This window comes from Lithobates pipiens, unplaced genomic scaffold (genome assembly GCF_037356315.1).
Source record: "Lithobates pipiens isolate NorthernLeopardFrog02 unplaced genomic scaffold, aLitPip1_a1.2 Scaffold_16, whole genome shotgun sequence".
NCBI lineage: Eukaryota > Metazoa > Chordata > Amphibia > Anura > Ranidae > Lithobates > Lithobates pipiens.
Genome location: NW_027507748.1, coordinates 399,189,573 through 399,204,453, shown reverse-complemented (window position 1 = coordinate 399,204,453; position 14,881 = coordinate 399,189,573). Strand labels below are relative to the sequence as shown.

General features: G+C 40.5%; 1 protein-coding gene across 1 annotated transcript in view; it reads right to left on the bottom strand.

The window, feature by feature from the left end:
- The window catches only part of GALNT17 (polypeptide N-acetylgalactosaminyltransferase 17), a 636,606-nt gene that overhangs the window by 37,984 nt on the left and 583,741 nt on the right, over positions 1-14,881 (bottom strand). The window contains exons 7-8 of the mRNA XM_077482320.1: positions 10,128-10,313; positions 9,905-10,042 (exon numbers count right to left, since the gene is read on the bottom strand). Coding sequence (XP_077338446.1) covers positions 9,905-10,042; positions 10,128-10,313 — 324 coding nt within the window. The remainder of the gene's footprint in view (positions 1-9,904; positions 10,043-10,127; positions 10,314-14,881) is intronic.

Here is a 14,881-nt window from a genome sequence, read left to right as displayed (position 1 = left end):
GAACGATACAAGACGTCCCTAGCGAACCTGGGAGGCTTATCTTGCCACATAAACCTATTGAGCCACGATTGGATATCATTAAGGTATGATTTGGAGACTCTAATTGGGAGGGACCTGAAAAAGTATAACAGGCGGGGGAGAATGACCATCTTAAGAGCTGTTATGCCGCCCAGAAAGGTAATGTGCAAGTTTAACCATGATTTCAGGGATTTATTTAGTTTAGCAATCGGAGGGTAATTCGATGAAAACTGTTTTTTATAATTGTTCGGCAGAACTATTCCCAAATAGGAGAGGTGAGTAGTAGACCAATGGAAGGGGAAAGTCTGCTTAAGATGGGAGAGTTCCGGCAAGGGAATGCCTATGGGAAGAGCTTCGGATTTGGATAAGTTGATGGATAGGCCCGAGACATTAGCAAATTCTGACAATACATTGAATAGATTGGGGAGGGAGATTAGTGGATTGGTCAGAAACATTAAGACATCGTCAGCATACATGCATAATTTGTTAGTTAAGGTTCCTTTTGTGTATCCAGAGATATTGGGATTATTCAGGATGGTTATAGCAAGGCGTTCCATCGCCAAAGCGAACATTAACGGGGACAAAGGCCATCCTTGCCTAGTGCCTCTACCTACACTAAAGAATTCTGAGCAACAGCCGGGGATTTTGATCCTAGTTTTAGGGTTCCTGTATAGGGTATGGAAGGAATGCAGGAATTCACCACGGAATCCTAGCCTTTGTAAAACATTGGTGAGGTAGGCCCATGAGACACTATCGAAGGCATTTTGAATGTCAAGGCTAAGTAACAGAAGGCTACGTGAATGTCCGTTGGCATCTTGAATAATATTAACAAAAGAGAGTTTATGACAGGGTCACGTAAATTTGTTGTGCCACATCCTAAAACATCACAACAAAGAAAAGGGGGTCCCCTGGGGGTGGACTTTTAAAGCACGTACAAATTATAATAGTATACAAATTATTTTATTACATAAAACCAAACAAAAGGTAATTGAATATACAGTATATATTAAAAAGTACACCAACAGGTATATATACAACCAGTATTGATGCTATGTCGTATCATTAATTTGAACAGAAAACACCCTACGCTTTCGGAGCTTGGAAAAGCGTGCCCTTCTTCAGGGGTGTGTGGATACAATGTTTCTGTAGAATAATACTGTTAACATATATGACAATAGCCGCTGGGCACCATTTGATAAAAGAACAAACAATTGTACAGGACCATATGGGTATATTTGACTCCGCCAATGCTCAAGGTATATGCCCCAGTCTATCTCTATTCAATAAAGTGTTGTAGAGATCCTGCAGGAGTGGTGTGAAAACAAGTCTGCAGTCCCCTATTGGGGGAGAAGATTTTTTTCATATGAACTGGGACTTTTATAGTTGTTTTACCCAGAATAACACTTCACCATATGGAGTTGTGGGAGAGGATGAGAGGTCCGTCCAACCGGCGTCCTGCCAATAAGGTCTGCAGTTATTATTATTATTGGCAGGACGCCGGCTGGACGGACCTCTCATCCTCTCCCACAACTTAGAGTTATATAGAGAGTAGAATGCTTGGGGAAAATTTCTATGTAAAAATTTAGGGTGGGAATTATGTGTAAAATGCGTTTTTTGAATGAGAAGAATTTTAGCGTTCATTCTCTTGTCAAAATCAAACGCCTTACATCTTTTCGAGGGGGAATTAAATCCCTTAACATTATGGGACACACATGTGATTGCCATATGTGGTAAATGAGGGAGAGATCAACCAAGATGCCCCAACCTTAAAGTGATAGATGGGGGATATAATTGGGGAAGGATCATAAAAAGGTGAAGCAGATAGGGGGGCAGCCATTAACCCATTGAGAAATACACATACATGTAACATAATCCAAAGCCAGACTGATAAAGTATGGTAACCTCCGTAGCATTGAGGATAGTGAGGTTGGTCAAAAAGTGCTAGTCTCCAAAAAAAGGGGAAGGGGAGAAAAAAAAAGAAAACATATAGAAAAAGAAAAGGAAACATTTTGGAAAAAGTAAAACCCCTGGACAAAACCATAGTCCAGAACATATGTAGTCCAAGTGGAATTTTATATTAGGGGGATCAGGTAATCAGGGAGGTCGACAACACAAACAAAAAGAAAACTGTCAAGTCCCTGAGCACCTGAAGAGGAACATAAAAATATATCCGAGACACCAAGGTCTCAGTCCCAGCTTGATATTGTAATATAAAAAAAGTCACAACAATACGTTAAAGTATTCTGCTGGGGGGGAGGCATGTCACAGTGCCAAAGGACATCAGCATGGAGCGGTCACAAGGGGACCAGGTTACATTGGGGGACATACCCGCTTCTAGGAACCCAGAGAGGGAGATGTAAAAAAAGAGCGTCATGAAGTAATGATCTTCAGCGAGGACTTCCTCCATTGGGTTTGCCGATCCTGTAACGAATCCTCCTCCTATCTCTCCGTGATGGTGGTGTCTGCCAGATAGGTGCCGGTCTTGGAGTCAGTGGAGGTCTACGAGCTTCCCCAGCATCCAGGAGGCCCAGTTTCACCAACAAATCTTGGCCCTCTTGAAGTGTAGCCACCGAGTATGTGCTGCCATTGTAAGGGACTATTAGTTTAAATGGAAAGCCCCATCTATAGCGAATGCGAGCCGATTGCAGAGTAGAAGTAATTTCCTTAAGCAACTTTCGCCTTTCAAGGGTGGCGTCTGAGACATCTGGAAAGATCTGGATCTGGGTGTCATCCAGAAAAACACGTTGTTTGTTCCTGGCTGCACATAGAATCTCCTCCTTCACCAAGAAATCCTTAAGACATAGGATGATGTCTCTCAGGGGTTTGTCTGTTGGTGGTTTTGGTCGGAGGGCCCTGTGAATGCGGTCACATTTAAATGCAGCGGATTCGTAGTCAGGTAGAAGGGATTTAAACAGATGGATCACTGTGGTCCACTTCTGTCTCTGGAATTCCTCAGAGACGTAAATTATTACCTCTGTTTCTGTTGTCGAGGTCCTCGACTTGCATTTGTATCGTGGTGAAAGCAGACGCGAGGGCATTGTGTTCTCTGCTTAAGTCATTATGTGCTATTGCTAGCTCATCATGTCTGCTTTCCAGTCTTTCTGTTCTGGAGCCTAATGCAGCTATTTCCTGAGATAGGGTATGAGAGGTTTTATGAAGTTCGGTTTGGAACTTAGCTGCCAGCTTGTCATATATAGCTTCAAGGCTGGCGTCAAGATCAGCTTTAGAGAGGGTGTTAGACTCACCAGCCCGTGTCAGTCGTGGGGAGAGATCCGAAGGGATCTGCGGCGTGGAGGCCGGAGTGGCGGCGAAACTGCTCTGATCCGCGCCATCTTAAGCCATACCGCTGCTGTCCCTTGTCCGGAGAAGATAGTGGGTTAGCGTATTTTGGCATCGTTTTGCGGGAGTTCTTCTTCTTTGCAGGCATGCACCGTCGTGAGGGGACCTGGGGGGGTGTTAGAATTAAGATGAAAGAGGAGTTTTGAAGCCTCCAGGGTGCTGATTAAGTCCCGGTCTGGACGGAGCACTCACTCTAGGCTGCCATCTTGTTCAGCACCGCGCATGCGCCCCCAATTGCATTTCTTTTTTGTAATGAGTCGCTATTAATTTTTTAGATGACAAGGAGTGTTTTTTTTGTTAGGATGGTTTACTTTATTCAAAGTTTGTATATGTCATACATGTATGAGTCAATCACATTTTAATACAATAAAATACATACAGCAAAGTAACACTGTTATACAAGCTGTACACTCAATACTTTACATTGTAGCAAAGTGTAATTTCTTTAGTGTTGTCACATGAAAAGATATAATAAAATAGTTACAAAAATGTGATGGGTGTACTTACTTTTGTGAGATACTGTATATGTGAAAAATCAAGCAGTGGAAGCTACCTCCTTTGCTGAGTATGTGCATAATGAATTAAAATGAATTTAATAACTTTACTTGAAACCTCAGTAACTGCTTTGTAAAGAGGGTGTATAATCATTTTAATGGTTTTATAAACATTTATGATAAAGGTAAAATAAAAGCAAATAATCTTATCAAAATGCGGCCCAGTGTACAACTGAACAATTTGAGAACTTTCTAATAAAATATATATTACTACTTGTTAATGCTGACATGTTCCCTATCGTAAAGTATATTTCTTAAGTCTACTATGAGTTCTGACTTTAGTATACTTTTTCTTACCCACATGCTTACTCTAAGCATACGTTTATAACCAAACTCCAGTATTCTTTAACACTTTAAAGAGAAGTTACCTATAGTTTAAAAATGTAATATTTTGCTGTGATAAAAAACCTACTCTCTGGTGATATCCCCTGCAGAATCACTGCTTCTTAATCCAGTATTGGTCCTCTTCTGGGTTCAGTGATGTCCAGCATCATCCATCCCACTTTCTGTGAGTCCAGACTATCATGGGCACTCCCCCAAGGGGGGCCTCATCAATCTGGCCTAGGGTCAGAGTTCTGATGCACAAAATGACACTCACATGTCATACATGACTGCTTACAAGAAGAGGTTAGGACATGTGATATTACGTTACTGGCTGTAGGACACTTTGATTTGAAATATGTATAAAGGGAATTTTAAAGGGAATTTTTTTTTATAATAGGCATGGTGGGGCTCAAAAGCTGGAGTTGTGTGTTAAATGTAGCATGCAACATCAGATTCTGGAATCAAATTAAGCACTGTAAGCCCTTGTACACACGGTCGGAGATTATCCGTCGGATTTTGTCCGAAACTGTTGCATACACACGGTCGGACAAAGTTGTCGGAAAATCCGATCTTTCAGAACGTGATGACGTAATTTCGTTACAATGGGACTACGTTCAGGCTAGTAGCCAATAGCTTTGAAGTAGGAATTTGATCTGAGCATGCCTGGCACATTGTCCGATCGGAATTCTCTATACATGATCGGAGTATGGCCGATCGGAGCATTTTGTCGGAAAATATTTCCGGCAAGTTGGAAAATTTGGTCCGACGGATATTCCGACGGAAACAGTCCGATGCAGACCACACATCTGACAAATATCTGACAAAACGCTCCGATCTGACACATTCCGTCGGAATCTCCGACCGTGTGTACAAGGGCTTAGAGGCTTACTTGTGAAACCAATAAACAATTAGTAAAGTACAATAACCAACCCTCTGCAATCAATCTGAAGCCTTCTTTTGCAGATCTGATTTTGGATGTTGTTTAGGATATTGTAATCATTATTGGCAGTGATCTCTCTTATTTATTACTGTATTTAAAATGTATTTTGTGCGGTTACTGAGGTCTAGACTATAGATTATAAATCTGAGAGACTGATGTGAGATCTTATTATATTATATCCCATAGCTGTCTTCGCCAACATAACATTACTATTAAAACCACACAATTTTAGCAATACAAAACAGCCAAAAGATACATGTTTCAAATAAAATTCTCATTACAAATTTAATGGAAAAATCTGCAATATGCTATTAGAGTTTGATATATGCCCTACAGTGCCCTAGCTGTATAAAGCATGCTGAAAGCAGCTGTAAAATTGAATAATTATTGTAAAGTCAATAAAGGAGGCATACATAAAATATTATTTAACCACAGCCAATGTCTGCAATAGAAACAGTGGCAAAAATGTCTTCATATCTGCTATTGCTACATTGTAGGTTACATTTTATCCACGTAGAGTTCATAGTAAGTGCTTTAGGGATTAGCTTTTGAGAGGAGAGTGTAAAGCGCCGTACACACGAGAGGACTTATGTCCGACAGACTTCCGAAGGAGTCCTGCCGGAGTTCTGCCGGAGTTCCGACAGAGTTCTGACGGACTTTTCGACTGAGCGGACTTGGCCACACACAATCACACCAAACTCCGACAGATTAGAACGTGATGACGTACGACTGGACTCGAATAAGGAAGTTCATAGCCAGTAGCCAATAGCTGCCCTAGCGTCGGTTTTAGTCCGTCGGAATAGCATACACACGAGCGAATTTTTCGAAGGGACCAGGTCCGGCGGAGTTCCGTCGGAAAAATTTGAAGCATGTTCCATTTCAAAAGTCCGTCAGACTTTTGCGAATCAAAAGTCCGTTGCAGCCCACACACGATCGAATAGTCTGACGGAATCAGTCCGTCGGACTTTGTATGTTGAAAAGTCCGCTCGTGTGTACGCGGCATTAGAGTAGAATTCTGGGCAAAACCCAACTACTCTTAAAAATACTCTCTTCCCTCTCCTAACACCTATTGTGATTAATTTCTGTAAGAAAAGATCTGTATAGTTACCTATTGTCAAGCCACTCTGTCCCAGTGACGTGATCTCCTATATGTCAGCCAGCAGTGACTGCAGGGGAACGAAGAGCACTCGACAATGGTAGGCAATTCCTGGAAGTTGTGATATCACCTAGAAGCTTCCTATGGCTTCTACCTGTTGTCAATGCTCCCTCCTGTCCCCTGCTGCTGACAGAGGGGAGACGATCTTGTGACTGGACCAGAGCAGCTTGAAAATACAGTAGGTAAGTATAATGATTATTTTTTGCACAGATTAGGTAGTTGTGGGGGGGGGGGGATTCTACTTTAAAGTGGTTGTAAACACTTATATTGACCCAGTGAAGTAAATGGCCTCAGGTGATACACAGAGATGAAACAAATCATCTTATGTAAGTTGTACTTGTTTATCTACAGTCTTCTCTCCTCTACATTCATTCAAAGTCCAGCATTTATAAAGTTTCTCTAAACTATCAGCAAAAAGTGAACAGAGAGCTAAAATTGCAGTCTGCAGAGTTCAGAAAGAAGAGCTCTCAGAGCTGATTGGAGGGAAGGGACCCCCCCCCCCCTTCACACAGCACACAGGAACAGATCTGAGGCTATTAATCAGCTGTCTGAGTTTATTAAGGCACGTAGTCTATTTATTTACCATTAATGATGTTTAGGCACTATAGCTAGTTTATTTTACTATATTGGTATCTTTTTCTGTTTATTTGGAGCGCAACACCAACTATTACTTATTATCACTTATTTTGGGGAGGGTTATCACCCCTACCGGTGTTTTGCTGCAACCATAGTCTTTATTTTTACTTTAGGGCACGTAGTTTGGCGCGAGAATACCTTATACCTTTATTAATCAGCTGGAGATCCCTCCCCATCACCATTTTTTCTCTTGGTATCAGGGTCAGGAAAACTTGTCAGAAGTAACCAATGTTAATAGCAAAGGAGGGAAGAAAGAGAAATTACACTCAGTACTCTTGAGACATGTACACACTATAGAGGGATATGCTTTGTTCATATTTCATGTCTGAGGTTTACAACCACTGTAACCCTTTTGTGCCGACCGCCTCCAAGCCATTTTACAGTTATAAAAGTCAGGAGGGATTTGGGTCACGTGACCGCTGTGATTGGCTGTCACTGCCATCACATGGTCGGAAAGTTACTGATCGCAAGTATGCATTTGGAGCTTACGGATCCCTGGCGGCTATCATGCTGGGAGAGTGCAGGAAGAGCACCTTGCATATGGTAAGTTGCTCCAATAAGGCCCGTCTGCCGAGCAGCCACATATATGCATGCCGCAAGCACCAAGAGGTTAAGGGCTCACTGTACAAATAAGAATAAGAGTAAATGTTGGGGGGGGGGGGGGTGTACATTTTTTATGAAAAATTAGGCCAACAAAAACATAGTAAAAACCCTTCAATACTGGTTTTGACAAGTACCCGCTCCCACTTCTAGTTGGATCACTGCAGTGATTCCATCAGAAGTTCTCCCACCCGCAACCTTCTGGAACACGTCATAGGTCTCAGAAGACTGTAGGACTATTCATAAAGTGCAGCATGGCCGAGTACAGTGGTGTGAAAAAGTGTTTGCCCCCTTCCTCATTTCCTGTTCCTTTGCATGTTTGTCACACTTAAGTGTTTCGGAACATCAAACCAATTTAAACAATAGTCAAGGACAACACAAGTAAACACAAAATGCAATTTGTAAATGAAGGTGTTTATTATTAAAGGTGAAAAAAAATCCAAACCATCATGGCCCTGTGTGAAAAAGTGATTGCCCCCCTTGTTAAAACATACTATAACTGTGGTTGTCCACACCTGAGTTCAATTTCTCTAGCCACACCCAGGCCTGATTATTGCCACACCTGTTCACAATTAAGGCATCACTTAAATAGGAGCTGCTTGACACAATAAGGTCCACCAGAAGATCCTTAAAAGCTACACATCATGCCGAGACCCAAAGAAATTCAGGAACAATTGAGAAAGAAAGTAATTGAGATCTATCAGTCTGGAAAGGGTTATAAAGCCATTTCCAAAGCTTTGGGAATCCAGCGAACCACAGTGAGAGCCATTATCCACAAATGGCGAAGACATGGAACAGTGGTGAACCTTCCCAGGAGTGGCCGGCCGCCCAAAATTACCCCAAGAGCGCAGCAACGACTCATCTAAGAGGTCACAAAAGACCCCACAACAACGTCCAAGGAACTGCAGGCCTCACTTGCCTCAGTTAAGGTCAGCGTTCATGCCTCCAGCATCAGGAAAAGACTGGGCAAAAATGGCCTGCATGGCAGAGTTCCAAGGAGAAAACCACTGCTGAGCAAAAAGAACATCAAAGCTCGTCTCAATTTCTCCACAACACATCTTGATGATCCCCAAGACTTTTGGGACAACATTCTGTGGACCGATGAGACAAAAGTGGAACTCTTTGGAAGGTGTGTGTCCAAGTATATCTGGCGTAGAAGGAACACTGCATTTCATAAAAAGAACATTATACCAACAGTAAAATATGGTGGTGGTAGTGTGATGGTCTGGGGCTGTTTTGCTGCTTCAGGACCTGGAAGACTTGCCGTGATAAAAGAAACTATGAATTCTGCTGTCTACCAAGAGATCCTGAAGGAGAATGTCCGACCATCTGTTCGTGTACTCAAGCTGAAACGAACTTGGGTTCTGCAGCAGGACAATGATCCTAAACACACCAGCAAGTCCACCACCGAATGGCTGAAGAAAAACAAAATGAAGACTTTGGAGTGGCCTAGCCAAAGTCCTGACCTGAATCCTATTGAGATGTTGTGGTATGACCTTAAAAAGGCCGGTCATGCTCCAAAACCCTCTAATGTAACTGAATTAGGACAATTCTGCAAAGATGAGTGAGCCAAAATTCCTCCAGGACGCTGTAAAAGCCTCATTGCACGTTATCGCAAACGCTTGGTTGCAGTTGTTGCTGCTAAGGGTGGCCCAACCAGTTATTAGGTTTAGGGGGCAATCACTTTTTCACACAGGGCCATGATGGTTTGGATTTTTTTTCACCTTTAATAATAAACACCTTCATTTACAAATTGCATTTTGTGTTTACTTGTGTTGTCCTTGACTATTGTTTAAATTGGTTTGATGTTCCGAAACACTTAAGTGTGACAAACATGCAAAGGAACAGGAAATGAGGAAGGGGGCAAACACTTTTTCACACCACTGTATGTGCAGTGGGAAGCTGGCTGTGAAGAATCACAGCCTACTTCCCTTCGCAAACATGCCAGCGCCAAGGACCCGAAGACCAGTGAAGTACTGGTCTGGGTGAGGACAGGGCTGGATACCTGGACAGAAGAATGTTCTTTTTATTAAAAGTCAGTTTTTTTTTGTGGAACTCCTTCTCTATTCTTATACAGAGCATAAGAGAGAGAGAGCTTTTCTGTAGCTTAAGAGGAGATCTGGGGAGGGTTGATAAGACTGATAGTTTCTTGTTGATAAGCAGAAGCAAGATACGAAGATCACTCGATTTCTGGTCAGATCAAGAGAATTTTCTCTGTATTTACATATTTTTTTAAGAAATGAAACATGGTGAAATGTGCATGCATTGCAAAATATGCAGAGTGTATACATCTGCATTTTTTCATTTTTGCTTAGATATACACTTTATTTACATTACCTCTCCATAAGCAACAGTATTATTGTATCGTCTCATTTCTGGATAAACATTATCCAAGTACCACTGAAAGTTCTTGCATTTCAAGCTTTTCCTTAAGGCAATTCTTTCTGATATATCACCAATATCAATTCCTGGGTTCTAAAGATAATGAGGAGAATGTTATTATACTGTCTGTTTACATGATGATGATATACACTGTATTTTATTAGATTTCAGAGTGTACCTCTAAAGGTAAATTCCATGCGATATATACATGAGATTTGTAATCATCCATCCAGACTTCAGCTACCCGTAATGCATTTCTTTTTGTGTAGAAATCAATATTATTGTTATAAGGCTTCCTTTTACGTTCTATATGGGCCACTCTTGAACATGGGAGAACTTCCATGCTGCCCCCGCATAGCCACACCTGTAAAACACACAAAATAAAATAAATAAAAGTATTTTTATTTTTATGTATATATACAAATTCTATTTTGTAATTAATACTGAAAAGCAGATAATCAACCAATCCCTTCTTTTCCCATGCCTGGCCTAGATTAAAGAGACTTTGTTGAGTGGGGGGTGGGGGGGGGCTGTTATTCCTATGGGCCATTGAGGATACCTATTGTATGTGGGTGGGTTTGTTGTATCTTTTCCTGTAATAATGGCTGAGAATTCAAAGCAATAGAAGTATTGATAAACATCAATCCTCTCACTGGTGCAATACTAGTGAAAAGCTCAGTATTTCTGGATTTGGGTCATATGTGTACACAACCTCCTGCCTTTTAAAAGCAGTGCTCAGTGGCCAGTTTCCATGACAAACACTGTCATGTGTAGAGTGGCATGATGCAAACACAGACTTTAAGAAAGTAATTTTTATGGGCACTTTTACAGTATCTGGTTTATTTTGTGTCTGTTGTAGCTTGGGGTTGGAGAAATTGTGCTTAGCAGGTAAGAGCAGGAACTTTTTGTATCCTGCTTTACAGGAACTTTTTGAATCCTGCTTTATAGGTGTACCATTAATTTGATTAGTTTAAGCTTAATACAGCAGCTGACTTTGGAATTAGCATAACATGTCATTTTAGTCCAACATATAATGGGGGGTGGGGGAGTTTAATAAAGCTGCTGCACCACTCTTCTAGCCTCAATTACTCTTTATACTGTATTGCGTTAAATGAAGCATTTGTAAGACTTTTGGTTCTGACAGCAACTCGCACACCAAATTCAGGTAGTTATTAAATGTGCCACTTTTACATTGTGTTGCATTGAATGCTCCAAATTTACAATAAACACCAACATTTTGTATCTTAGGGAAGTGGAGCTAATTAAGTCCAACTTTTTTTTGGTGTACATAGAAAAAATGGCTCAGTCAGATTTTGCAAATTCATTCTAAAAATGTTGCAGCATGAGCCAGATTCAAGTACATGACAGATAGGTACATGAATTTGGCACATTTTTCACCACTTTTAGAATGCACAAGATTTTGTAACACTTTTGCAAAATCTGTCTGCACCAGTCTTTCAGAATTCCAGGGAGGGTTCTTAGTTATTCTACAGTAAATAACCTCTAATTATTTTTTTTAAAACAGTAAATAAAATAAGGATGCTTTCATTTTTTCCCTATCAGGATTGAAAAAAAAACTCCACTAAATTAGCATAGCTCTATTTTTGGTTCCTGGGGCAGAGATTCCTTATGCTGTTCTGGGTCTTATTTGGGCAAATTGGCAAATCTCCACCAACTAGTGCAGTTTTCTATATATTCCTATAAAGAAACCACTAGAGGTTGCAGGCTGAGATGCTCCACTCATAGGCTTTCATAACTGACACTAATATGCTTTCATAGCTGACACTCATATGGGTTCCCAAACAGCAGAGAGATGTCCACTACTTTCCCTCCATCCTAAAATAAGAAGTCTGCTTCCTCAAACAGCAGATAAATTCCACCCCTCTCAGTCCTAAAATAAGCAGTCTCCTCTTTGATGAAAATGTGTAAAATCTTTTTATCAGCAACAAAAAAAAGATGATAATAATCTTAGGAGTTTAATTTTTTTCTTGTTTGTGTGGGTGTTAAATGTGTTGTATTGATTTCACACCTGTTTTTAAATGGTTGAAATAAACACTTTTGTTTGCCCTCAACCTTGTTATTGAAATCTGAAAGAAAAAGACCTAGTTTTATATGCTGACTAAAATGCTTCAAATAGTACAGACCGAATCATGGGTTTATAGGAGGCTAAAGCATGAGACAAGGTGAAAGCTAAATTTACAGGCAATATACAGTGCATCCAGAAATTATTCACAGTGCTTCTCACTTTTTCCACATTTTGGTAAGTTACAGCCTTATTCCAAAATTGATTAAATTTGTTATTTTCCTGAAAATTCAAAAAAAAATAAAAAAAAATAAAAAAAATAATAATGACAAAGTGGAAGAAGTTTGTTTAAATTCTTTGCATTAAAAAAATAAATAAATCACATGTACATAAGTATTCACAAGCTTTGCCATGACACTCAAAATTGAGCTCAGGTGCATTCTGTAGCCACTAATCATTCTTGAGATGTTTCTACAACTTGATTGGGGTAAATTAAGTTGATTGGACATGATTTGGAAAGGCACGCACCTGTCTATATAAGGTCCCGCAGTTAACAGTGCATGTGAGAGCACAAACCAAGCCATGAAGTCCAAGAAATTATCTGTAGACCTCCAAGACAGGATTGTATCGAGGCACAGATCTGGGGTAGGGTACAGAAAAATTTCTGCAGCACTGTCTACTGAGCACAGTGGTCACCATCATCCATAAATGGAAGAAGTTTGGAACTATTAAGGCTCTTCCTAGAGTGGGCCGCCCAGCCAAACTGAGAAGGGAGAAGGGCCTTAGTCTGGGAGGTGACAAAGAATCCATTGACAGAACTCCAGAATTTCTATGTGGAGAGATTAAACTCTTCCATAAGAACAACTATCTCTGCAGAACTCCACCAAAAGGCCCTGTATAGTAGAGTGGTCAGACGGAAGCCACTCAGTAAAAGGCACATGACAGCCCACATGGAGTTTGGCAAAGGGCACCTGAAGGACTCTAAGGCCATGAAAAACAAAATTGTCTCTTCTGATGAAACAAAGATTGAACTCTTTGGCCTGAATGGCAAGCATCATGTCTGTAAGAAACCAGGCACCACTTATTACCTGGCCAATACCATCCCTACAGTGAAGCATGGTGGTGGCAGCATCACATTGTGGGGATGTTTTTAACAGCAGGAACTGAAAGACTAGTCAGGATGGAGGGAAAGATGAATGCAGCAATGTACAGAGACATCTTTGATGAAAACTTGCTCCAGAGCGCTCTGGACACAGCCAAGATAACAAAGGAGTGGCTATGGGGACAACTCTGTGAATGTCCTTGAGTGGCCCAGCCAGAGCCCAGACTTGAACCTGATTGAACATCTCTGGAGAGATATGAAAATGGCTGTGCACCGACACACCCCATCCAACCTGATGGTGCTTGCTAAGTCCTGCAAAGAGGAATGGGAGAACCTGCCCAAAAATAAGTGTGCCAAGCTTATAGCATCATACTCAAAAAGACTTGAGGCTGTAATTGGTGCCAAAGGTGCTTCAATAAAGTATTGAGCAAAGGCTGTGCATACTTATGTACATGTGATTTTTTGTTTTCGTTTTTTAATAAATTTACAAAGATGTCAAACAAACTTCTTTCACATTGTCATTATTAGGTATTGTTTGTAGAGTATTGAGGAAAATAATGAATTGAATCCATTTTGGAATAACGCTGTAACAAAACAAAATGTGGAAAAGCTGTGAATACTTTCCGGATGCACTGTATCTAATGTTATCCTAATGCAGTTGCACTGTCGCCATTTATTTTTAGCAGAAAGTGCTATGTTAACTACCTCTGCCTTAACCACTGGCTGGTAAAAACCAAGAAAAAAAGAGCAGGCACTGAGCCCAATATAATCTCAAATATTAAATATCACAATCCATGTGTTCTGTGTAATATACATATAATGTACAAAAAGTGGGTCTGCATCTCCTTCCATTTCTAATGCATGGAGTCAGGCTGGATCTCTATTCAGCCCTGCTGGATTTTTGTCAGCACATCGGTGCCCTGGAGGGGACTCAGCACACATTAGCCGCCAGTGCACAGCATTACATGTCTTCCCCTTGACTTTGTGAGTACATTTTACACATTTTTTAATTTAATAAAATTGTGTTTTCATTTACTACACTAACAGCTCTTTGTTCTGGATTTATTTTAATTTTTGCTTAAAAGAGATCTATAGTCACAGTATATATGTTTCATGTTATAACATCAGCATTGTAATAACAATACATCAATAGTTATTTTTGACAATTCAACACAAGCTTACTTAAAAAATCTAATTTTATTATGTGAATGCTGCCTATCTGCTGAATGGGAATTCATTCAATGTGAAAATAAATATATGACTTTAATTTTTTCACCATGTATAAGCTTTAAATCCACTACTTGTCCTGATTACATAAAAATACACCCACTATTGGCCTACAGTATTTGTGAACATAGTACTATAAAGGTCAATAATAAGAAAGAAAAATGGTATGTGTTAATTCTATTACCATGTACTGAAAATAGTTGAATAATTTTTTCATCCCTTTTTTTTTAAATGTTTATTCAGTGGTCACATGATCACATAGCCTCACTTTGTGTCCCTCTTTCCCATAGAGGGGAAGCGTGTGGGTATAAAAGCAGTCAGGCAGAGTATGACAAAGGAGAAGCACATGTTTATGTGCACTGCATTCCAGAAGGGTGAACAACATTCAAACAGGTGCACTTCCAACCTTTTTATTTTTATGTTGCTGCTAAATACCTGGTAATCCTGCCATTTCCCATTGGTTGATGTTTCATACTGACCACACCAAGCACAGGAGCATATCCCTGCTGGCATGGTCAGTTTGCATCTTGGGGATCGCTGCGTCAGCACAGCATACCTGTCACTCCCATAGTTAATTTTG